At 41.6% G+C, this 26,141-nt stretch overlaps 1 protein-coding gene across 5 annotated transcripts in view; it reads right to left on the bottom strand.

Annotated features, from left to right (window-relative positions):
- The window catches only part of SPECC1 (sperm antigen with calponin homology and coiled-coil domains 1), an 82,640-nt gene that overhangs the window by 43,335 nt on the left and 13,164 nt on the right, over window positions 1-26,141 (bottom strand). For 3 of the 5 annotated variants that reach the window (XM_042879666.1, XM_042879670.1, XM_042879667.1), the window contains exons 2-3: window positions 20,742-20,923; window positions 18,618-18,753 (exon numbers count right to left, since the gene is read on the bottom strand). In XM_042879666.1, coding sequence (XP_042735600.1) covers window positions 18,618-18,753; window positions 20,742-20,888 — 283 coding nt within the window. In that variant the 5' untranslated portion in view covers window positions 20,889-20,923. Of the gene's footprint in view, window positions 1-10,168; window positions 10,450-18,617; window positions 18,754-20,741; window positions 20,924-26,141 lie in introns of those variants that run through there. The other 2 variants (XM_042879669.1, XM_042879668.1) reach the window with 2 other exon arrangements.

Here is a 26,141-nt window from a genome sequence, read left to right as displayed (position 1 = left end):
TTCAGTACCCAAATACCACTTGGGTAACTTCCAGCCACAAAATGAACGATGACATAATGCAGTGCGTTAATATACAACTTCATGAGATCACTGATCCCAATTAATTGGTTAGCAACTCAAAAAAGTCAATACTACTTTGGAACCATCGTATTCCCAGTTGATTCCCTGCTGTAAAGTAGTACATGTTAAAAGGAGATGAGCCACCCTTTCTGTTGCCTTTTGAAAATGTTATTCTGAGTTGAGAAGATCCTGATGAACCTGGTGCTCAATATGACTTTTCCCAAAGGCAGATGAGCCATTAAGAGCTCAAATTTGAATGGAAAGTCTAGGTGACTTTGCAATTTACTTTCACCTTCCTTTCTCCACCACTGCTCCTATCAGAGATTGATGAAAATGAAAAACCAGGATTGTGTTTTGGGTAATGATGACTATATAGCACAGAAGAATGATAGGTGTACATTAAGTACACCTTAAGTACTTCCCCTGTTGTTACACAGCTTTGCTTAAATAAAATGAAAAAGTTAAAAAACAAAACAATTTCCCTGCTGTCCAGAGATCTCCCATATCCTAATTAACAAGAAACAGTGTCCACAGGAGGGAAACACTGATACATTTCAAGGTGGAAAGACAAAAAGCGTAACTGCTATACAGGAGGGCAGACATAACAGCAATCCTGTACTGGACTAAAGTCTTCCATAGAGATACTCACAGAGACAGATCCCTAAACAGTCTGCCATGTTATTTAATGTCTGTATTCCAAATCCTTTGGGCACGCTGACAGCAGGATAGTTTGATCATGAATACTGAGTGAATGCATGTGATGGAATCAACTGAAGATCTGAATCAGTTGTTAAGTGCTTCACTTAACAGTGACTGGATGCAGAAGGCTGGATTTCCAGAGAATGGTGTCAAGAGACTGATCATCACCTACTGTTATTTTCAAAATTGCTTAAGTTGTTTAGAATTTCATATTCAAGAGCAAAATGTTTAAAAACATCTGGTCCACCATCCATCTAGGTAAAGATTAAGATAAATAGTGACACTATTGCACAGCAACAAACAATTACAGCTTGACCTGCTTGAACAAGCTGAATGGGTTAGCCTGTCAGCAGTTCTCAGTGACCACACTGCTAGACACTCCTTTGGATATTCCTCAGTAACGAAAAGAAGATGTTGTTTTCCATCTCTTTCAGAGCTTCCCTGCAGAAAGGCAATGCCCTCTGCTACCCAGTCTTTATGCAACAGCAAACAAAGCAGATCTAGGCTTGGCCAGTTATGATTCTCCTGAATGAGTCTGTTTGCAGAACATTAGTCATAGAGCCAACACCTCTGCAGGTCAGCAAATCTTTGGGAAGGTTCACCTGCACTCCACCCCACTTTAAAAGAGACAAGGGGATGGCTGCAGAATAACAAAGGTGATCTTGATAATCTAACACTAACTATATAGAAGCATCTGTTCAAATAACACCTTCACTCTTTCATCAAATAGAGACTAAAGACTGGTTACATCATGAACTTCCTTTCCACTTTGTTGGTCTGTTCATATAGAATTCCTCTCTGAATAACCACAGCTGTAGTTAAAATCTCTTAACCCTGACAGACACACCAATGTCTGTACAAAGCAGAATTTCTCTGAGCATTCCTTCAGATATTTGCTTGGATTTTCTGGAAGTCTGTTAAGTCTCAAGTGAAAACTCAAGCTTGGATATGCCTATTTTGAAGATAATACAGTTTCGTACCTGGGCCTTCACAGTGCCATAAGCCTCTTGCACCACGACCTACACGAGGACACCACAGTGTTTACCTTTAAAATGAAGTACACAAAACCCCACAGATTAACCAAAGTTTGTCATCTCTGCCAATCTGGGAGCAGACAAGGAGTGTAACTGCCATCTATCACTGCACTGCGTCGTATTTGAGAGTACCCAGCAACCTGGCATAACAAACAGACATCCAAAGCAAACGGTCTAGCAAATGTTGAGAGAAACTCTATATCACATGTATGCCTACTGGCATGTCCTCCTGTAAACTCAAATCTATTTAGGAACTGTTAATACCTGTGGGTCCGCCAAAAACGCAGTCACCTGCTGACTGTAACCCTTGTCTCCTCCTAGAAAGGATGACTAAAATGCTTTACATAGCATTATATCAAAATTAATCTGATGGAATTTACAGAAACCCAGCTATTTTCTGAATGAGATGCCTGTACTACATACAGTTCCCCTGAGATAAATGACTATTAGTTGCATTAAGAATTCCAGGATATTCCTCTATTCTTGTTTGCAAATGAGTAGAGAATTGTCTTCAGCTCAGCAAGTTGCTTCCTTATTAATGAACCCAGCAGTCTGTCACTCAGGCACTGCTGAATTAACAGTGGAAACATGACAGCTATACTCCCCCATTTCTGGGAAACGCAATTAAATCAGATGGAATACCAGCTTTAAGTGTTTCAAGAAATACAGGAAATTAAAACACAAACAAACCAGCTACGTAAATTGAGTTAGTAATGGTCATTGCTGAGTAGCAAGCAGACACATTGCTGTGCGCACAGTGCATGTACAATGGCTGTCACAGCTGTGCATTAACATCTGAGCTGTGTCTGCTGGTCAAAAAAGAAGAACAGGGCCTCCTGGTCCAAGAAGCCAACAGGAAGGAGGAGTGAACAGAACCCTGCTCCTTCCAGACACACATCAGCGCTGTGTATCACCTGAACCAAATGCCCAACTGATGCATCCGCATGCACAAAGGATAACCAAAAAGTGATCGTAAGTAGGAAGATGTTCGATATCAACATCAGAATTCAGTGTATTGAACTCAGGAGGCCAGGTTGAGAGCTGGCTCAGGGAATTATACTGGCTGTGGAATTATCTACATGCTTTTCCTCCTTCACCTTTCTTTGTTAAAGACAGATCCTGATCTAATTCACCATCCTGCCCATAAACACTTGAGCTCATCCCACCGAGGGAGCAGCAAGCCACTACAGAGGAATGAAGCAGCTGAAAATGCCTTTGGTCAGTGCTGCTGCTGAGCGCTTTGTATTAGGAAACCATGACCCGAATCCTCCAGTTCAGGAATGCTGCCCCACACTTGGCCAAAAGGCCATGGCTGACTGAGCCAAAATAATTTCTCTCCTCACGAATTCTCAAACCCTGCTAATCCAGATAGAGTGGGAAGGAACGGAACAAAAATTAAGATATGAAGAAAGCTTCCTCCTCCTTGTGCAAAACAGAGGGCAGAATTTAAAAAATAGAGGCCTTTACATTCTGAATAATACTTAATACCAACACACGTTGCACTGCTATTACAACTGCTTTTTGTTTATTAAAATACGATGACCACATAATAAACCCAGTTTTATTGCTGTTTCCAGTTTGCTGCAGTGAGGGAGTGGGGAACAGAACTGTGTTTAGTTTCCACAGCTCATCTAGAGCCTCAGCTGTGCCGAGCAGAGCAAGAAGGGAGCCAAAGAGCACTGTCCTGAAGAGCTGACACTGGGAACGGGGCTGAAATCATTAAAACTCCATCAGCACAGGATGAGATGCATCAAGGAACCAGACAGAAGGACAGAGAGGAAGAAATCTCATAACATAATGAGATGGTTATCTATAAAGCGTTGCCCACTTCAAAGCAGGAAGAGCTTCAACTCCTTGGTTAAAAAAAAAAAAAATAAAAAGCACTTTTAATTAAAAGATCAGTCAAAGATTTTCCGCAGTCAAGCAGCCTCAAAGAAATTGTGAGTGGAGGAGGGAGAGGCCAATCTCTAACATGATTAGCCCATTCTTCACAGTCAACAAGGCTTTGTAAAAGCAGGATTTCTCAAAAATAGATAAGGATCGTGGAAATACATCCAGCTCCTCAAAGAGTGCTGTCCCTTCCCTTCAGATGACTGATCACCACCAACTTCTGCTCAGGAGAAGCCTGGAAAAATATTAGCAGGGTTGTGTGTCTCTCTCCTTAAAATGGACAGTAAGCCCAGCACTGATAACACAGCTTGGGTTAAACAAAGCTATTGACATGCACTTAAAGAGGCTGCAAACAAGCCAACATATTTGCACGTTGCCTTAGCCTGATAAAACCAGGCACACAACCTTCTGTTATACGAGGGCTCAAACTTGTTTAAAGATTTACACAAACTGCCTCAATTTTTGGGAGCACACTTCCTACCACAGCACGACATTTGCCAGTGGAGATGGGTGTGACACCAGTGTGCCACCTCTGCCTAGTGCTGGAGTACCAGCATCACTGCTGACATTATACATTCTTGGGAACAAGACTTAGAAAAAGCATTAAAAGTGTTTATGATCAAACAGATGCGTGTCTTGTTGTTTTCTGAGAAAACAGGATTTTGACAATTTCACCCACAGTAAAAATAACATTTTCTCTACAGGCTGCTGCTTACCAGCTATTTTATCATGTCACTGCTAGGAAAACAGCAGGGCTCTTGCACTCAGCAGGTTGGTGCAGTGCGTGCTTTCCCTGAGAGGAGAATACCCAACCTGCAATGACTGGCGTTCATGAAAGCTGTCTCATCCAGTTACCAGCTGCTAATTGTGACTGATTGAACTTACTGCTGAGCTGGCTCTTTTCTGCACCATTCTGAGGAATTACCTCTGTTTTGGTTTGTGTTTCTGTCTATAAAAGTAAACATTCAGATATGCTTTTGAAGGTCTTCTCTTCCCTGTCTTGCAGAGAACTTGATTTGTGCCAACAAATTTATCATTACCCACACCCTTGTAGAAACAATCCCTACAAAAGTGATTACATGGGGCATAATTACACAGTATTATAAGGATTTCTCCATCTTCGTTACAAATGCTGCAATTTATATTTAAATTGCAGTAATTTAAATTGCAGAAGACCTTTAGGGTGTTAAAAATACAGCAGAAAATCCTCTGAATTTGAGATGCCTGCTGCATTCTGAGGCAGAAGCTGTGCAGAAGGGCTGCATCCTTAGTGATTAAGTTTGTTCAGAAAGATTTTGCATGTTTTATTCTTGGTTTGTTTGCTTTTAAGTAGCCATTGTATTTCTAGATATTATTTTGCTTAGAAATGGAACTGATCATAGAAAGCAATCAACTTCTTCAAGCAGGACTAATTGCCTTTCATCAAATTACATGTGCAATGACTAGATCATTGCAAATTGAAAAGTAAAGCAAATTATTCTGAATATTATCTACAGTACGTGGCAAAGAAATGCAAACTAAGTGTTAAGGATAGATTACAGTTCAGTAGGAGGAGGAGGAAAAGTCAGCCAACATAAGCACCATATGTCAAACCACTAACTGCACTCTGCCCCAACACCCCTTTCCCATACATTAATAAATAGGACTTTACTGAAGCAAGTAAGAATTTTACCCGTTTCTTCAGTGGAGTCCTACCTCCACTGATCCTCTTTGACAGCACCAGAGCATACAGAGGAACAAAAATGAGAGAGATGTGATTCTTCTTGGAGGACATGGATGTGTATGAAAGTTCGCTTTTACCTTTACTGTTATACCAGATCTACTATTCATAGGCTCTAAAACATCCCCAGAGCTGGGAAGAAGCAGTGTGCAGAGCTCTGTCACAGGACAAGCCCCCACTGACTACCTCACCCAGTAAGATTCCTCAACTGCAGCAGAAGTTCTTTGCTTTTTTTCCAAGAATGGTTTTAATTTTCAACAGCAAAACAATTTAACACAAAACAAAATCCATAAACCACATCCTGCTGCCTGCCGTGCCCTAGAAGTTCTTTCTGTAAGAGCTTCAGTCCAGCCCCCAGAGAAAGTACTCCCACTCAGCACATCCTCCCAGCCTACGCCAAATGTTGTAAGGCCCTTGCATTAAGCAGAACTTTACTGATCTCTTCCACAAATTTAGCATTCACTGGCCTCTCAACTTGGGATCAGGGGACCTCTGATTATCACTTAACTCTGCCTCAAACAGATATTTTCAGAGGCAGCTAGTTACTCATACTCATGACTAAATTCCTCTAAGAGGTCTGTCCAAATAGTGACATAGTCTCCTGGCTGTACTCGTTTCGCTGGCCTACAGAGCAGAACACACTACTGCTATTTGACATCTGTTTGTCAGTATTTCTGAAATGATTTAATGGTGTCACTCCAGTTGAGTCACATCACAAAGCTAATCAACAGAGCTGGCCCTAACTGGCCTTGGAAGAGAGGCTTAAGTCAAGTAGAAATTACTCTCTGGGGGAAAATAAGCTCCTTCAATGCTAGTTTAATCAGCAGTGTGTTACTACTCTGAAGAATGAAAGCATTTGTAAAACCCTCGTGCAAGAGTGACTTGTGGGAGGAAGAGGTGACTAAGGAATTAAGCTGTCCACTGGAGAGCAAACTGTGGTTTGCTGGCTCCACTGGGAACAAAAGGTCTACGGCTCGCTGCCTGGGCTCGAAGAGGACATGACTTGCTGTCGGTGTTTCCATGAAAGCTGTTATGTGATTCATTAGCTCTGCTGGCCCCTCTCGCCTTCCTCCCTTCCCCCCACACCATCATTAAACTCATCTGTTCTCTGGAGCTCTTGCTTGGCAGAAATGGTGTGCTGACATAGAACAGCTAAAATGAGTGGATCCCATGTTTAAAAGAAAGGAAGAGAAGCAGACAAAGACTGAAGGGAGCACCCAGAGAAAGACCCAAACGTACTCCCTGAGAAGGAAAATCAGACATTGCTAGAAATGATAGTTCTACCCTTTACCTTGACAGGGTCTGATGTTTTGTGGACTGACTCCCCTACGCTGAAACATAAAATGAAGCCACTCCTGGGTCAGGACAAAACAGGCACAAGAAAACAGATCAGTACTGCCTTACTGTGTGCACTGACATCTGATAGCCTCATCCAAGCCTTGTAAGCATGTTTTACAAATAAGCACAGTCCCAAAAAAAGTCTAACCCTTGGATAACCCCACTCATTACCTTGTTCCAACTAGAGAAGTTAACATTTCCCATTCAACTGCTGCTTTCAAAGTTTTTGCATGTTTTGAATCACTTTTTCCACCTCTTCTCAAAGATATTATTAATCACCACATCACCTGCAGATGTTTAGAGGATAAACAAAACCTCACCATCACCAAGTCAACCAATGTCAAACAATCTTAGCACTCCTGTTCACAAGCACTGGCTGCCTCACTGTTTCCAAGGAAAATGATGTTTGAAAGGCTTCTCTCAATAAATGTTTCTGCACTGCATGGTGTGTATTCTTCCACACAGATCCCATAAAATGTTCCAACTATTTCACAGGTGCCCTAATGGTTCCTTCTATTTGAGGCAGCCAGTCTCAGAAGCAGAAAACTAATTCTACTGATGAACTGCAGCAATATTCACTACTGTTTTTACAACTTATTTTTGGTACTATTTCACAGGTGTTTTCCTTCTAAAAACTCAACATGCTCATTACATTCAAGTATGCAGAGCACTTGGAGATAGTTATTACTTACCCACTTTGCAAGCAGGAGAGTTTTGGCAAAGATGGTGCAAACTTTGGTCACAACACCACAAAACAAAGTTGTTACAAATTATTTTTAAAACGGTTTAAAGTAGGTTTAAAGTTTGAAGTCAGGAAAGACCTGTAGATGGTATATTGTCCCTGGTTCCTGTTGAAACACTCTTGCACTCTTAGCAAGGTGTAGAGTCATCTAAATTGATACTTGACTGTTGCAATCCTGTAAACCTTTGGTTCCAATACACCCATTAGACATCAGCAGGGGTTTACTTCAAAAAAGCATGCAATGTATCTAATGTCCACTTTCTCTGTCTTCACCTCTCTGACATTTTCTAGCTAAATTTCTTTCAGAGTCCAACACAGTAAGCTGTCCGCTTCAAACTGCTGTGCTTGGGCCCAATAATTTCCTTCCTGTTCTCAATAGCACTGACCAGCCCACCCAGAACTTGGGGTTACCACTGCTGTGCCCGTGTATCTTGCATCTTGACTGTTAGCAGGCACAGTCAGCCCCCCAGAACGTTGCTTCTGCCCTGTATTATTTTATTCATAGGTTTTAAACTAAAGCTGATCTTTGTAGTAAAACAGTAGCTACATCAGGCCAAAAGCTGTGCGTGCCCAGGTCCTGCTTCTTGTACCCACGCTCAACAGAAAACCTGCCAAAGCACTTTTACTCTCTTAAGTAACTGGAAATAAGCATTTAATCCAGGTTACAATATACATCATAACAGAGGCATCCAGAGTCAGACTTTTAAAGACTTCTGTGGTCCGACGGCATCGATAGAAGGAAGAAGAGTTTTAAAGACCTGTCTGTGGCAACCCAGCACAGTAAGTGCTGGGATGAAAGACTGAAGATGAAACATGCAGTGTCTACAAGATTTCCTGAGAAGAAAAACAAACCAGATGACACTGGATATCGCAAGGAAAACAGAAGAACTGATTTCTGTAGTTAAATCTGGAACATGAACTACATCAATAAAGAGCCCTGTCTAAAAGGGACACAAATACTGCTGATGTCTTTACGTTATCCTCTGACTTTCAGCATCTGAGATCTCACACATGGAATACGTACTCACAATTCATCTTCTGCTTTGGTGTTCCTGAAAGTTTTTTTCGTAATTAAACAACGTTTTGAGCACACAGTTCAGTATAAAATCTGGGTTTTAGTCATGTTTATATGTTATGAACCATGAGATCAAACTAAAACAAGACTTAGTGTGGTCTACATTTAAAAACTAAAAAGCTTTAAAAATTTATAGATGCTACAGAAATATAACCCTTCCCCCTTCAAATAAATAAATCACAGGACAAGAGTAAACAAAGGTTGAAAGAGGCTTTCTAAACCCACGGGGAGTCTGCATTCGTCATTTAAGTTAATAGTAATAAGCTGTTCAAATTCTGCCATCAGCCCTGAAAAATCATAGCCAGCCTTCCCAAACTCTGACCAGAAGTTAGCAGTGCTACCCGTGCCATTATCCATCGCCCCACAGTTTATCAGCCCTCCTCAAATGACAGTAACAGGGTTGGTTTCAGCAACACCTCCATAGCTTGCAGTGGGATGATTTCAGAGACCACGTTTGGAACAGCAGTACTTTCCAGCCCAAAGTTGAAGTTCCCCTTAGGGCAGCATTTCTTCTGGTGACTGGGTACTGGCAGCTTTTGTGTTCCTCATTAGCCTGCTGATTAACATACTGCTAGAGAGTTCTCCACTACACCTCACTGCTGTTCTAGCACTCACTAGCTGATCTATTGTGATCGATTCTAGAGCAGCAATGCAACACCTTCTGCACAACCCCAGAGCTCAGCTATACAGGTTCACTTGTAAAACAATAGCTACACATCTAGACAAAAGCAACGAAGAAACACTGATCACTCAATAACAGCTTCAACTAAATTTTGTGAATGGAAATCCCACACAACAATAAGGCACACAGCGCCAGGAAATCCAACTGATGCTGGTTTCTGTACGTTGGAGCAGTCTAAGCCTGAACAGGAACTAGCAGCAGAAATCTGTGGGCCTACTGTTTTTCCTCATTCGGTATTAGGGCAGCAAACAAAATGAATCAAAGGGCAGTACTTCAGCATCAGGAACAAATCATTATTATCTCCAAGCTTACGGTAGAGACATCTGGCACAAAGGGAAGTAGATATACCTGACTCCTGGCTTTCTATAAAAGCTGCTACTGATTAACATGCAAAGCATTACACTTCTGAAAGACAATGGTGGGAAGACCGTCCACAAAGGCATCATTTTAAATTCTAAGGCCTGGAAAATATCAGGCTGGAGGCCACAAACAATAGTAAAAGCTAAGACACCAGGCTGTAGATTCTAACAAATTGTATGTACATCACTAGATCAGCCTTGTAACTTTTTAGCTGCATCATGCAGACTAAACAAAATAACATCCATCAGGCACCCAGGTCCCTCCTTTGTCAGCATTCTGTTCTGACCAAAGGATTTCTTTCAGAAATTCCCCCGAGGACGATGCTGCGAGCTCAGGTATGGAACTGTAATGAATACCATTTACAAGTTACGAGGTAAACAGCCCTAATTCCACTGGCTCAAAGCTGTCAGCATTACCTATGCCAACAGCCTCATTTTCCATCGGCAGGACGCTGCAGGTAAGCTCCCGAGAACAAAACCCCAACCCCTGCAGTTACAGCCCTGCAAGCTGCAGGCAGCAGCCCCGGCGTTGCGCAGGGCTGGGCAGGCAGCCGCCCGGCCGTACAGACCTTGGTCGTGCTCCTCCGCTCGCCCAGGCTGGTTGCCCATCTTCAGTCACCGCCAGCTCTTCCCCAGGCTCCTCTAGGACCCCATGCTCTCAGAGACAGACCTGCCTTTATCTGCTGGTAACGTCTGCGCTCCGGTCAACTTACAAAGGAAAAAAAAGTCAGCTCCTTCCTAGTTCCTGGCACCAGGAACAGAGCCTGCTGCTCATGCTGGAGCAGCTGTGGCTCTCCCTCCTACCTCATTACAATATTATGCACTGAAGGCCGGCCTGTGCAGTTAATTAGCTGCCTGACTGCTGGAATAAAAGGAGGGGAGAAAGAGAGGCAGAAAAAAAGAGAGCTCGCAGAGAAAGAAAGAGCGACTCAACGAGCAGTGGAGGCCACTCAGAGGCGGCAGCAGCGAATTGCAGGCAGCTGAGAGGCACCGTTTGTGATTAAGCCCCCTAAAGCCTGAAACCAGCTCCTCCACAGAAATCACCCTGGAAACTTAAGCAGGACTTCTGCGTCCCGGTGCAGCCACATCTGATGTGGAGCCGTGGCAGCAGGGGGTGACTGGCCCCAGAGCTCTGTCATACACCAGTAAATTTGATTACAAATATGATCTGCATACCATATCTCTATCATCAACATTTTTTTTGACCACACCTTGTAGTGCAAGAAGAGCTGCGTGTGGCAGTTCACAGATGGGCTGATGGCTGATCTTCCTTTGAAATAAATCAAGATGCTTCTCACTAATGGAGTCATGACACACACTGGAAACAAGAACCCTGAACAGCTCCAGCAATCTGCATTCTCTGCATGGACAATTAACACAGTTACCTTCTTCAAGCCTCGGTTTCAACAAGGAGGTTGTAAACAAATTAATACAGTAACACACTGAAAAGTTATTTCAGATCAAAACAGGCTGAAAATAAAACATGCAGAAATTAAGATAGCCAATTGTGAATCTATTGATTCAAATTAAAAGAGATTGTTCCATAAGACAGAAAAACTCTTTCTAAGACTTCAGCGTAACAGGGAGTTAGTCGTCAACTGTAATTTGTCATTGTTCACTCCATGGATGAAGCTAAAAGCTTACATACATCTGTCTGGTTTGGAAGACAATAAACAAAACCCCTATTTTATGACTTGACAAGTATGAAATGCTTTAATGAATAAACAATGTAAGTTCCATAAAAAATAACGCATTATCAATGACGCTTTTCCTAGAAGCCATCTCATGGTCTCTTGAGCTTTGGTATTCAACATGTCCATCAGTTTCCTCAGAAGAGAAGATACAAATGTCCTCCTACTGCTCTTGAAACATCTCTGACACAAAGAGAATTTCTTGTATTATAGATTAAAGAGCAACGCCTGCTTTTCATCAACAGAATTCAGAAGAACTGCATTAGCCAATACAATCTCTTGGGCTGATACATTCTGACACTAACTATTCATCATTTCAACACCAGCTCTCTACTTCAGTAATACGGAAGGGGTATCAGAATCCCAGTACAGTGTGAGGGTAGAGCTTGAAGTAACTACAAAATGTAACCACTGAGCCAGAGCAAACACGCTTAAGATCTGAACACTGTGCAGGTATCACTACTGGAAGAACCAATCTGCTATTTTTGACAGCGTGAAACACAAGTCAGAAATTCCACCACCACAATAGGGCGAGTCAGGCATAAGACTACAAGACCAAACCCACAGCAAAAGGTAGAATTCAAGTTTTAAAAACAGCTAAGCCTGAGAAGAGCCTATGGATATCGAGATTAGCATTCATGGAGCATGAAGCTCAAACAGAGGAAGAAAGGACCTGGCACAAGACTTCTAGAACAGTACAGTGCTATGAAATTATGACAGATTCTTGGCTAAATCCATAGGCTACTATTTATTTTCTGAATACTTTACATTTTTTGCCTTCCTCCTCAGTAATAAAGGTGAATGACTAAACCATTTCATCATTCTAAAGTAGACTAGCTGGTTTCTCCATAGGCACGAAGACTGCCTGACTCATCCCTTTGCACTATTCACTTGTGGGACTGCCTAAAAAGACAATAGTCCACAGACACCCTTTTCTAAGTAATAAGAATGAGTTACTCCAGGTGTGAAGCAGACAACTTTTTCAAATAGCAAGTGAAAGGACTTATCTGCCAGGCACAGCCCTCCTTCTGTCCTGCTCACTGCACAGCAGATTAATTAGCATAACTTTTGAAATTTGAAATTACAATCCACGGTCAAAAGAAGGTTGCAAGTGCTGCAGAATGCTCTCAGATTTCCAGCCGGATAACTGGCACTCTCTTCAGAAAGAGAAGGTCTAGAGAAGGCACTGCTGAGCACGACCTCCAGAGAGTGGACCTGCTGGCCAAGACTGAACCAAACAAGTCCTACACGTGGATGCTGACCATCAATACCAGTGTTCACACCACCGTCCTCTGCTTATTCTATTCATGCTGAAGATTTTCTGAGCACTAAGTGCTACCTGTGAACCCATTCAGCATGTAGCTGTCAACCCCTCCCTCTTACCTTATAGTATTGAAGTCTAATGCAAGCCACAGATGCTGGAAAAAAAAAACACAAAAAACAACCAAACAGTGGAAAAATAATAATAAAAGGAATGCCAAGCCCTCTCCTGATATGCATACTTGTCAGACCAGGCCCGCTTCACATTCCTTTCTTTCCCTCCCTCTCATTCTCAAAGTGCAAAGAGAATGGCATTCTGCCAAAGCATTCTGGCTGTGATACATTTAGGCCCTGGGACTGTTAGGGATCATTTCTCTTCAAACTAGCTGAAGGAGAGCTGATAATTAACCTACAGTAGGTAGGCAACACAAAGTTGCGTTGACTTTGCTGGACAATTTTAGCAAAAAAGACTGAAAATGAAAACAATCAGAGATCACAGCTGTCTGTTTAGTGCACTGTTCTGAGACTATCCAAGCAAGCCCCCTATCTGTTTAGGTATCCCTAGCAAACCTTTTCTGATCTTCACAGTTTGCTTATAACTGTAATGGAACTTCCCTATATGTGCCAGCTTGAGCCAATTAACTGTCAACAGTTTAATGAATCAAGTAATTACATCTAAGATTCTGCATTTTGGTATCCCTACCGCACACCAAATCCTCTTAGCTGGCTCAGCTCCCAGGGCTGTAAGCATGTGCCAACAAAGTCATTCTCAGGAATACACACGAGAGAAAAGGGTCTTCTGTGTTTCACAGGTTGTCCTAACAGAAAGCTGCAGGCAAAACATTAGAATGCTTTAATACAGACCCAGTGCAGCAGAGGCAAGCTGTGCAGTGCATTAAGATGGCAGCAAAAATGAGAAGGGCACATTCTGCAGACAGCATTGTCAGCAGAAGTTAATTTCTACTTGTTTAATAATGCAAGATGACTGCAGCCAGTCTGTGAATGCCTCTCAGAGAAGTTGTTATCCATAACAGAATCAGGTAACAGAAATCCCAACAGACAGCCACTGTAATGAATTGCTCTCATTCCATTCCTGGCTATAGAAGGAGGCTCATGTAAAACATCCAGCAACAGAACAAAAGAATAATGATGCTGGTCAGCCATCATACGTCAGCTCTGAACAAAAAGAAAAAAGGCTAGAATCTTCAATGGTGCTGAAATTTAGTTGAATTACTTCATTCCCAGGGAAATCATTTTGTTAAGTCAGAGATGTGAGGGTTCAGATTCATTCACATTCGCACAAACACATTACCTGCAGATGTTCGAGTGCACGTGGGTGTCAATATATACGTCCAGCTACATGTGGAGCTGTGGTGCAAATGCAGATGAGCATTTTTGTTGCTTTGTGTGCTAAATTTCTGCAGTATTTCTTGTCTCTTTGTCAAGGTGTCACTCAAACACAATCATTTGTTTTTTGACTCTTTTCTTTCTATATCATTTCCGAAGTAAAAACAAATAAATCTCTTTTTCTTGATAAGAAGCATCACACAAGAGCTGTCCCTTGTACATGGAAAGGGTAGCAAAATGCAACCAGCCTTCCAGATGAAAATTTAAAGCATATTTATTATTCTTGGGAAAGCCCAGATGAGTTCAGTCATTTGGTTTCTAGTGGAGTCTCGTGGAACAGAGCACACCAATCTCATTAGTGCCTCTCACACCTGCCTGTATCTTTCACAAAAACGAGACAGTAACGAAGCTGAATGCAAAGCACAGCAACCCTCTGCAAACCTGCAGTAGTGTTTGATGTGACAGATCACAAAAAGCAGACCCTGTCAAAAGTGGATGTACAGGGAAGGAAAAGGACCCCAAGGTCAGAACGCTGTCCTTCAAAAGGTATCATTTTCCTTTTTTTCTATTTTAATTGGGGTCTATTAGCATCTTAAGAAGAATTAAACTGCCAGATTTTGCAGTGATTTTTTTTTTAAAGCTTTTATTAAGAGTTATCCTCATTCAGAAAAGTTATCCTCATTAACTAAGCGTCATCACCATCAACAGAGAAAAGCTACACACAACAAGCCTGTGAGGGAAATCAGGACTTTCCCTTTTTACATGACTAAATGAAAGTGATGAGCAAACAGATTAAGTTGGACAAAAGGACAGCAAGTGCTCAACTGGAACTAGGAAGGAATTGAAGATATACAGGCACCATATTCATCCACTGGGACATGAGCTCTGCCAACCCCACACGAATATGGATGACAGAAAACTCAAAAGCTGAGGCTTCCCTTATGGGAGCTGTACATTGCTCAAACCAAATAAACTGTTCCATGATCTGTCTCCTTTCGTAGCTTTTACCAATTAGGCCAAAATTCTTTGTCTTTTTCTTTCACTATTTAAATTGCTGGCATTATTAAAACAGCATGCTTTGTACAGCTTCATTTCTAGTGCTGGTAACGTTCTTTTTTTAGGATTAGGGGGCTTTGAACAGGTAATGTTCAAAACATTTGAACATAAAACAGTTCAATTCCCAACACAAGAAGCTTAGGAGATCATTTTAACTCTTCATTTCTTTTGAGTTTTCCTCTCCTATATTTCTGCATTGTCACTGCCTTCAGCTATCGATGTTCATCAACTCTGAAGGCCTGCACAGAAAGCAACACTCTTTTCTTGTTCTGGCTGTAAAACATCCAAGTTATCTAGAAATAATAAGTTGGACAATTATAACACTGGTATTGATGACTTCCTACATTTCTATGTAAAATTCAATAGCTCTATATATAATTTTAGACTTCACTTAGGTTTAAAGAAATAAGCTAATGAAGCAGACAGGGAAAACAAGAACAGCTAGCCGTTCTTCACATTTCAGGGATAACCAATACTTCATACTCCAGCTGGCAGAGCTTTATACAGAAATCAATATATCTGTGAGAAATGCTTTCAGATTACATGTGCACAGCACAGCCGAGTCGCACACCCGGCTCTCTTTTCCAGTGTCCAAATTGTAAAGCACAAGACGTTTTTTTTCTGTTGTTGAACCTGACAGATAATAACTGCCGGCACTGAAATAACAGCAAGGAAGCATACGAACGTGATTAAAGTAGGGAGCCTTGAGGGAAATGTTCAGAAAGTGTTCGAATTGAGAATGCGTGGGGAGTAGGAGAACAGAAACAGGATTTGGAATGACTTCCAGGATCCACTGAGCAGGCAACTTCACCTTTCTGAACCTCAAACCCTCTATTTGCATGTCAATATTACCATGCAAAGCTCTTCACAAAAAGCAAATGGCCATGCAAGCAGCTTTGGAATTCTTCGACTGTGAAATGGCAGAGTTTAAGGCTATTTCTTTTATAAACCTTGAAGGTTCAGCATCTGAACAATCACTAGTTTCCTATAATCCTGACACTGAAGATGAAATAATTTTCTATATTTAAACATTTTACAAGAATTTATTTACTTTACGGCTTTACAGGTTGGATAGCTTTCCAAGTGCATTCATTTCAGTAAGCATTTTCCAAGATTAGTGATCTCCCCATTTTCTTCTTCCTGTTCTGCAGTTTTTTTCCAGCTCTATTTCTTCTAAAGCACTAAAAGCAATGCAAGACCTCTGTAAATTTGGTTTTTAACATAACAGCAAATAGCTACCTCAGGACAGAACACGGACAGCCAGAGCACCGGATGAGGAAGCAGAATCCAAGACTTTTCTCTGTGCGTCGGTTCCCATTACTTGGGGGTTTTAAAACTGCCAAGCAGAGGCAAAGCCAAACATCACAGCAGAGAACTCCCAGCCAGAATTCCTCTTCAGTTCCATTTGCTCAGCTCCACTTGGCAAGATTGGAGACATGCAATTGGCTTCATCTTCCTTTAAGCCACTTACAATTTACTGCGTTAGCTTCCAACAAGGCAGACAAGGGGAGTGTATGTCAGCAAAAGGCAAGAATGAATAACCTAAACCACACCAAGGGCAGCATACAAATAACCCTACTTAAACACGCAATCTTGGTGTCAATTATTTATTATCTGCAGCATTTGGAACATGTGCTGTTGCTCAAGGTTAAGACACAAATACCAGGCAGTCACACCCCAAAAAGAAACATTTTTTTCTGCTACAAAATACTGAAATACCAAATGAGCATCACCCGAATGTACCTGGAACTAATACACATTTCCTTTCTGTAAAATAATCAAAGCACTCCCTTGAATAACGAAGGAAACCCAACATAAAAAGCACAAACAAGGCAGGGAAAAGAAATAATGTCTGCATTTAAGAAGTGAAAGGAAAACGCAGAACTGAAGAAGGAAATCAGGGGAGCCAAAGAAAGGGGTTTCAGAACAGAATTTCAAGATTTATGCAGCTGGCTGTGTACACAAACATCTGCATTTCTCAACTACAGGAACGTTATTTCTTGGCTTAGCTCCACAGTCAGCTAGAATTTCAGAGTCATCTTGATCACAATCAGAGGTTATTTGTGATGCTATTTCAATGAAGGACAGCAGCTGAAACTTAGCATTCTTTCTACTTAATGTTCTCAGCAACATGTTCTGTCCTCTGTCATAACTGATTTTTTTTTCCCTCTAAGCAATGATACATTGTATTATAATATACTTCTGGTATTTTTTCCACAGTGCAACCATCTAGAATTACATCTTGTAACCTTGCTTACTAATATCTAGTCTTTTAGTGGCCATGATAGTGACAAATATTCTCAGAATCTAGGCAGATTTCTAAACAATCTTTTGGACTATGAAACCACTGTGAAAATTAAGACATACAACATCCACACTGCTGTGCGTAGCTCCTGTAAGACCTGAGCTTTTCTCTCTGGGCTCAAAGAAAATTTTGAGGGATAACATATTCTTAGTGTTTATCTGAAACCTTTTTATCATGTATTTAAAGCAGTCATCATCATAAATCTCAGTTCCCCTCCCCTCCATCCAGTTATTACACACAAATGCAGAAGGAGGCTCTCTATTCCAGTGCTAGTATTTTTGTATCTGACACATGTATTTCATTCTGAACTCCCTGCAGTGCTGTTTCCCTGGCTGTATTCTCAGGATCCTGTATTGCATTCTCTGTACAGGTTCTCTACTCTCCTTGTTACTCCTCTCTCAAGCATCTTTAGCTAGCATCATGCTTCTTTATTGGCTGGAAAATCTCAAATGGCTGTGGATACAACTAAACATTTAAAGCTGAGGATTTACACACCAATTAACTGCAGAACAAGATCTGTGTTTGGGTTGTTAAGATGCATCATTTCCATTAGGGGCTACAGGGTTGCATATATTAAAAAAAAAAAAAGCAACAAAAGCTTGAATGAGAATTCTCTTTCTGGTTACTTTCATTGTTCCGTTTCACAGCCAAACCCTGCAGAGGCTGTGACAAATTGCGAGGTCATGATCAAATTTAATAACATCTCACATTCCCCTGGAAATGCTACCAGGGAGCAGACAAAAGAAAGCATTTGCTGAGCTCCTAGGGGAAAACAAAGTATTTGCTCAGAAGGCCTTGGTATGCAGATGGTGTCGCTGCCTTTAGAAATGGGCTTAGATCTGAAGTCAATGGGAACAAGCTGGTGGGGATGGCACAGAGGGAGGGAACATGCCGCAATGTAGCTTAGGAGGACAACCTCCACACAAGATGGTAGCGCTGGCTCTTTGTTCCTGCAATTCTACTGTTTCCCAGGGACAGATTGATAACTTCTCTGCTCATTCAATTAAAGGAAAAGTGATTGCTGTATACACATAGGGTGAAAATTAAGTAAGTAAAGAACAAGCTTTCAAATGGCCGCGTCCTTCTGCGAGCTGCGCATCTCCCCTGGCAGCCCGAATTACCAGAAGGCAGCCAGTGCCACCGCGTGGCCACTCAGCGCTCAGTTTCTTCTTTCCCCACGTTACTGACCAAGCAGGATACACCAAAACACGAGCCCGTAAGGCACAACAGGTTCCTGTTCAGTATGCTGAATATTACAGCAGGTAAGTTATAACTGTGCTACAAGGTGAAAAGAGGGAAAACTCAAACAGGTTCTCAGCAAACCAAGCGCATTTCACATCAAGTAGACTTTGTACCAACCTGTGCTGGGCTTCAGCCGACTCTCTGCAAGCTCAGAAATTGCTCCAGTTGTAATGGTCTTCTTCAGCCTAGAAACTCCAGAAGCTGCTGTCACTCCCGGTTTTGTAAGCATATCATCGCTGCATGCCCTCTTCAGCTATAATAAGGAGATTTTGTGAGCAAGCAGAAGTATCAGAAATTGACTATTCCCATGAAGCCGTTTCAAAAGCCAGGTTCATGGGAGAAAAGGACCGTTTTCATTAAGTAACCCAGTGGAAATATTGCTAAAAAAACCTATCTTATTTTCAATTTATTTTTATATAACTTGTATTGCATTCTAGATTTTTGAGAAGTGGGTTAAGGGACGATACCATGTCAAGACCAAAGATGAAAAACAGGAACAAGTGTTTAAATTAGCAAGTAACTAAGATGATGGGAGAAAAAAAGTCTACAGTAGTAGAGTACTGGGTATTGCCAGCTTCTCAGATGCTGCCCTGAACAGCAACCATTGGATTTCCTCCCTGGTTTACAATTACTGAAATATTTAGGTCTCTGCATTTCAGTGCCAGCTGACACATTCCATGTCATGAAAGAAGAACTATTTGCCTTACATGCTACTTTACAGTATATTTTTTAAAATGGTATATGATATCACTACATATTATTCACATGCCTTATTGTACAAGAGAAAGCAAGGAACTGTTGTTGCTGTGCTGCCTTTCTTGGGACGGGGATTTGCCTTTAAGTTTACTCTAAAGCAGAACACTTAAGTACCAAATCATCTCAGAACTTTTGGTCAGCTGCTTCCCCATTTCTGTACCTCTCACAGCTTATGTACTTCTGATAAAAACCTGAATGCATTTCTCTTGAAAGTAAAGCATTCTAAAAGACCAAAGCTAGAGACTCCTCAGAAGCGTATTTTCCTATCCTTCACAGTTTGTGGACACTTAAGCTGTTTTCACAAATCAAAACCAAATTCTTAGAGGTTTTTTAGTGACACGGGGGGGGTCCACAAGCCACAGGCTGAAAACCACTGCTCAGGTTGAAAAAGAATGCACATGATGATGTACGTTCATCTAGTTAACAGTTTCTAAACGTAAAATCTTAAAGCAAAATAAGATCTCTCTCAACTCCAATTCTTTCTCCTTTTTGTCTCTGACTCAGTCTGTGGCTTCCTGGACCCCATGAGCATGCAAGTTTCAGAAGCTGCTGCTGATCTGCTTCCGGAAACCAAACAATGTTTCACCTTCTGCCAGAAGTTTTTTCAGCTCCCCCTTAGAAGCAGAAAGGAATAATTTGAACTTTCTGACAATTTAGAGACCTCAGCAACCTCTCTACATAACTTAGTCAATGAATCCTCCTTTACAACAGCAACTGTTAGCTTTTCCTAACTCTCTTTTTTTCAAATATACCAGAGGGATGCTCTGAAAGCAGTGCCTCCTATTTTATGATGTTGGACCATGATGTTCACAGCAGATGTTGGTGGCATAGCAGTAGAGGCTGAACTTTTCCACCAGGACTGACTGAACTTTGTTGCCGTGCAACAGATGGCAGCAGAGAGGCAGTCTGACAAAACACTGACATGCAGTGCACATGAGGCAAAGGTGCCTAATACCTCCATGCAGAAAAAACTGCATCTGTGGCATTCATCAGTGCTTGCTGAATGATGATGGAGACCAAACAGTAGATGTGAGAACAGTGAGGCATTTCAGCAGTGATGACATGGCCAATGGATCCCCTTCACTGGAGCAGACTTTTTTATTTCTGTTTTTGAACAAGTGTGGCATTCAGATTCACGTTCTTCACTGGTTCATAGCTAATGGTGGTGACTATGCTGACAAATTGTATTTTGTAGCTGAGAATTTGCTCTGTCAAGTAGTGCTATTGTGCTTCGTACCTGCCAGTTTCCATGGAAATAAATCAGAGGCATTACTTTCGGAGTGACCTATGTAAACTGATGATCTTGCATTTGCAGGTGTTCAACAGTGTGAAAATATTAGCTGCAATTAGGAAGAAAACCATCTGCATTTAACATATATGCAAATCAATCATACCAAATTTCTGGACTAGTCTCTTCAGCAGTATCTCTTAGAGGTGCAAAAAACAAGGCAGAAATGCTTGCACAGCCCCAGCTGGATTTAGTACCTTGCTGAGCCGAGATTCGAAGGCGAGTGAAGTCGAGGACTTGGATGTCTTCATCCCTGATGAAGTGGTGGAAAGTGACTTTCCTCTGTCAACCCCATGACTTCCTTGCTTTGACACTGCACTCCAAGGCCTGGCAGTACTCTTCATTTTTTCTCCCCCCCCAGTAACTCAGTCTACAGACCCTAAAAAAAAAAAAAAGTGTTAAAAAGTGTCTTTTCATCTGAGAGAGCAAAGCTGAGATACCTGGCATGAGTTTAAGAGCTGAAAAGGATTGGTCAAATTTTGTTCCTTCTTTTATAAACATAAGACCTCAGCCTATAGTGTTCTTTAGTATACAGGCTGCAGCCATTCATACTTTTAACAGTGACTGGAAACATGAAACAACACAGACGGAACAAGGATTTCTGTTGGGACTCTGCAAGTCAGAAACCTCTGTCAACCACAGCAGAAAACCCACGAATGCCAAAGCTCAACAAAAGAGCAACTGAGGACACATGTGAGAAAACCTACAGCAACTGAGGCAACATTGGCATAAAAAGAAAACTCTTTCTTACTGTTAGATCTAGAACCTCTTCAACTGAAATACTACTCTTTTAAAAAAGCCACATGAGAAGCAAATTTCCTCAGTCTTACAGAGAATATTATATCTTTAACTTATCAGTCTTCTACAGAAGCAGCTGATGTTGCCACAGTGATGAAGATGTGTTTCGCAATACCAAGATTTACAAACCATGGTAAAAATAACAACTTCTTGCAAATAAAACAAAAAGCAGATCCACTATTCCTTGGAGATATGCTTATGCAAGAGAGAAATCCTGCCAGGATCAGGAAATAGATTTTTTTTTTTCTTTATTATAGCTGAGTTGCCAGCAAGAACAACTACTCTGCCTCTCTTAGTAAGCAGACTGCTGAGAATTCAGTAGCTCAACTCCTATGGACATAAATCCATACATTTTCAACCCTCCATTTCCCCAATCCAAGCCAGGAGCAGAATAAAATAATTATATCTATATTCCTGAAGTCCCACGAGCCTGCAGGGCTGGGAGTGGGAGGGAGAGGAGACTGCCTGCTATCTCCTCCACACTTCAGTATGAGCAACATCTCTCTTCTTCAGCTTCAGTTCTAAAATAGACACAGGATGCAGTTACATATCAGTCCTGTGTTGACAGAAGCCAACTTGTTCCTACGTTAAACAGGTAATATCCAAAGATCTACAAAGAGATCAAAGTCTCATCAAGGGGAAAGCACGAAGCAAGCAGTAAGTGCCTGCTGTTTATCATGCAGAAGTCCAGCTGGGCAGGTATGACCTTGGATGGCAACCCTGTGACAGAGGTGCCAAAACAATTTCCTCCTGGCTGAGTCAGTAGAAGGGCTTAGGTCACTTTTTTATCCCACAGCTTACTTTCTGCATGATTTCACATTCGCAAATAGCACTCACTGAGCACATGGAAAGCAAATCACTTAACGGACAAGACACAGTCAGCACTCACAGCAGCTTCTGTGTGCCACCACGGTCTGTTCAAGGAGTGTTTTGCAGCACAGAGGCAAAGGGAACATCGGGTGCTGTGCTGCTGTCTGACAGACCACAGCCAGCAAGTGGCAGTTGCTGTTTATCCTCAGTGCTTCCTGCAAGGTTTGCCTGCTTTCCCTGCAGCTCTAACCTGTCAGCTGCTCAATAAAGAAATTACAACATTACTGGCTAGCATTATTACCAACTACAGATATTCCTCCATTAAAATTCTTAACACATACACAGCATAGAGCCATCAACTGATCTCACAGAGAAGAAAGCAGTACCATTTCTGTTGATAATCATGCTGATCAGTTGGCTGCTTTTTTGAAGCCTGGACAGACACATAAACCATATTACAATAAAAAATATTTAGCATCTCCAGACTCTGTGATCTACCTTAAGGAGCTTCAGTGCTTGCATGTTTGTAATAAACTGCTTTATAATGAGCATACATTCACTGTATTTATATGGGTGAACAAGCAATTACAGATGCAAGCTATCTTCCTGATTAATCTCCAAATTATGCAGATCTGGGTTTTTGTACAGTCAGTGGTTGCACATACCCGCTGGATTTCCTCATAATTACCTCATACTTTCCTGCCTTAAGATGCACAGATGCTTTCTTGGTGCCCAAAAGAATTTAATTCTGAGTCACCCGTGGCATTTTGAAGTTGCAGTGGAGAGAGATGCTCACGAGGACACAATGCTGGAAGCCAAAGGAGGAGGTACCAGAAAACAAAACAAACCTGAAGCCATATGCAGCCAGTAGCCTGCAGCAAAGCAGCTTTATCGAGTGGTGATAGCTGAGTTGTGCCATCTGGATTTAATAATAACGTACCACATCAAAGAGATGAAACTAACACGGAGAAGAGGATGTTTGGATTTGTTCAGCGTTTAGTTTTCACAAATTTATACGGGAATCAGCATTTGTGAAACGTGAAGTTGATGCTTCTGATGGAATTGACTAACCTGAACCTCGACTGCAGATAAAAAGGTTTCCATCTGTGAAGTGGAACCCCAGTATTTCCCACAAGCCTTCATTCTTCAAAGAATAAAGACAAGTTTCACACCTCTTATGCAGGTTTCGCTCTCAGGCAGACGACATGCAGTATTAGAAGCACTGCTTCGAGAGAAGTGCCAAATAAAACTACTTCAGAAATCAAATAAAACGGTCCTGTGCTTTGATGGGAGCAGGAAATACATCCCAAGAGTTTGCATCTGCTTCACTCTGCCTCAAAATACAATTTATTGCATTACGAGAAAATAAACCAAGAAAAGTTTAGTATCAAGTAATGGCTCATGGACAGAGTTAGGCAGGCAGCAATGAACTGCCAAGAAAATGTTAACTTGGGTATCTCCTGTGGCTGCAGACAGTTAGCATGCATGAAACAGAACCTGTGTTAGTGCACCAGTGGGTAATGGCTCCCAGTTAGTGTACAATGCTTTGAGAGAAGCCTGCTATATTTGAAATAAATATCAGCATTTCCTTTCAGAAGAACCCCAGAGAGATTTTGACTTGATCCCTAGGCTCCCCACAGAGGGAAATCTGGAAAATAATAAATAAAAGTAAATAAAAAGCAAATAATAATAAAAATAAAAGTTGCTTTACACAAGAGATGCAGTGAAGCTGCTGTCACAAATGCAATGACAAAAATCACTGCTCTTGCATCCCTCATGTCTCACACATTCAGATGAGGCACACTTCTGCTTGCTCTCCTAGATGACGACTTTATAAGCAGTGTTCAGATTTCTACAATTTTCATTTCTTTCTTCACATTTTCCAGGAGCTTTCCTTAGGAAGCAAACAGATCCCAGCCCTGCCTCTCTCTGCTGTCAGCCAGAGCAGCTCATGAGTGGGCTGCAATTACAGCCCAGCAGAACGCTCTGCAAATGCATACAAACCGAAGACAAGGAGCGACTCCATGCTGAAGTAAGTGGGGGCTCATGCCAAGAACGTATTGCTTCAGAGCAGCAAAATCAATTCCTTTACCAGTAACTTCCAGAATTAGAGTGAAGGTGTTTTTTAAGAAAATATATTTTCAATAATTATTTCCTACCAAAGAACACTGGGGTCTGAGTGTCCTTCCTGTCAGAAATGGGCGCTGCAAATGAAATAACAGGAGGGCTTATAAAAATGGAAAGCTGGTCCTGATGGAGCTTTTCCTCGCAGTAACCCTCAGGATTCCCTGCAGGCATCAGTCTCTAACAGTTCAGGCCATACTGTACAGTACAGCCTAATTCACTGGTTTTTTTAAGGGGATTTGGAAAATCTCGGTGTGGACTATCTTGGAAGTTGCCAGAGGAAGCTTTAGAGTGGAAAAATGGTCCATTTTACTTACAGTGCTATTGTTTTATTAAAGATGGAAAACCTAGACAATTCTTCAGTCAGTCTGCATGCACTTATTAATAAAAGTTTTCAAAACCAGCCTAGAATGGTTCCCATTTTATGGCTAGAAAAACTGGATACAGAATTTATTCCAACTCCACAGGCAGTCAGCATCAGCAGAAACAACAGCAGGTCCCTTGGATCTCAAGGCTTGGCTATCCATCAAAGGAGGAATCCACCCATCTTGATGAACAAACTTCTAGGAAACATTCTGCTGGCTGTCCAAGGCTGCTTTCCTCTGAATAACTAAATAAAATTAGATTGAACTGAATGGCAACAGAAATACTCTACAACCAGGAAACCCAGCAGTTCCACTGCTAAGTACACAGATCTCAGTAACGTTTGCAGAAATTAATTTCCATAAGAAAGTCCCAGAGAAGAAAGGAGGACGTGCACAGAGTTCTGTACCCCTGTATTTCACATGATTTAGGTTTCAGTGCTCATCTCTGTGTGCAGTGCTGCCTACTCTATGGAGCAGCCCAGCTATGAAGCAGAATCATTCAAGTTGCTTTGGCCAAACAAATGAGAAGAATAATTGTCAACATTCTTTATAACACTCACCTGTAATGAGTAATGTATAAGTTGGCAGGTTCATTGAAACCCATGAACGCCCATTTCTGAAAAATGAGGCCAAAAGGACCACCTTTGGAGGGAAGATTCTCAAAGGACAGCTGTCTGTTAGTCAGGTTGGTTGAGAGCCCCAGCCCAGTGCCATTTTCCTATAATTCAGTTACTTTTATTGTATCAAGATGTCAGACTATTCCAGGACCTTCAGTACAAACTTTCATGAAAGCAAAACAATTCTCTTGTTTGCTGTTGTTGTTGTTTTTGGCATGCAAAATTTGCATCATGCTCATGCTGTCCTCCTAACCTAACCAAACTCTATTATCAAACTACCAGCTGGAGCACAGAGATGGACAGCGAGTTCCAAAAAGTGCAAGACCTTCCCTTCTGGCCTGCAGAAAGCTGTACAGCAGGACAGCCTTTTATGCTAAAGCAGAATGATTTTCTGCCTTTCACACAAATTCATTTTCAGGCTTGACAGATGCTTCCATATGAGTCATGTTTGGTTTTCGGGCTGATACCTGGAACCCAGCCAGGTCAATACCAGGGAAGCCCACAGTCTGACACAGGAATTGCCAGGGTGGGGGTTGCTTTTTTATGTGCTATCTGCAAGGAAGACCAGACTAACAATCAGAAACAATCTGTTACTCCCTTGTGGTCATCATTAGCAACTTTCCTTAGGTATCAGTTCCTTTCAGCTCTGTGTGTAATATTTCTGTCCTCAACATCCTCTTTTCATTCAGTTTCCATTAGCATCAAACTTACTGAAAGCATACTATCTCAGAGCACCAATCCTCTGTTACTCGTCCAAACACACTTGCTGGAACTTTTTCCAGTGCAAAGCTTAATTTTCCTTGCAGTTGCATTAAAAATCCCTCAAAACCACAAGTCAGATCACCATCTGCCACCCAAAAATCAACCCAGAGGAATAGGTAAT

Source organism: Lagopus leucura, unplaced genomic scaffold (assembly GCF_019238085.1).
Source record: "Lagopus leucura isolate 7727_CA_CO unplaced genomic scaffold, USGS_WTPT01 Super-Scaffold_100024, whole genome shotgun sequence".
NCBI lineage: Eukaryota > Metazoa > Chordata > Aves > Galliformes > Phasianidae > Lagopus > Lagopus leucura.
This window is presented reverse-complemented; position numbering and strand designations above follow the sequence as displayed.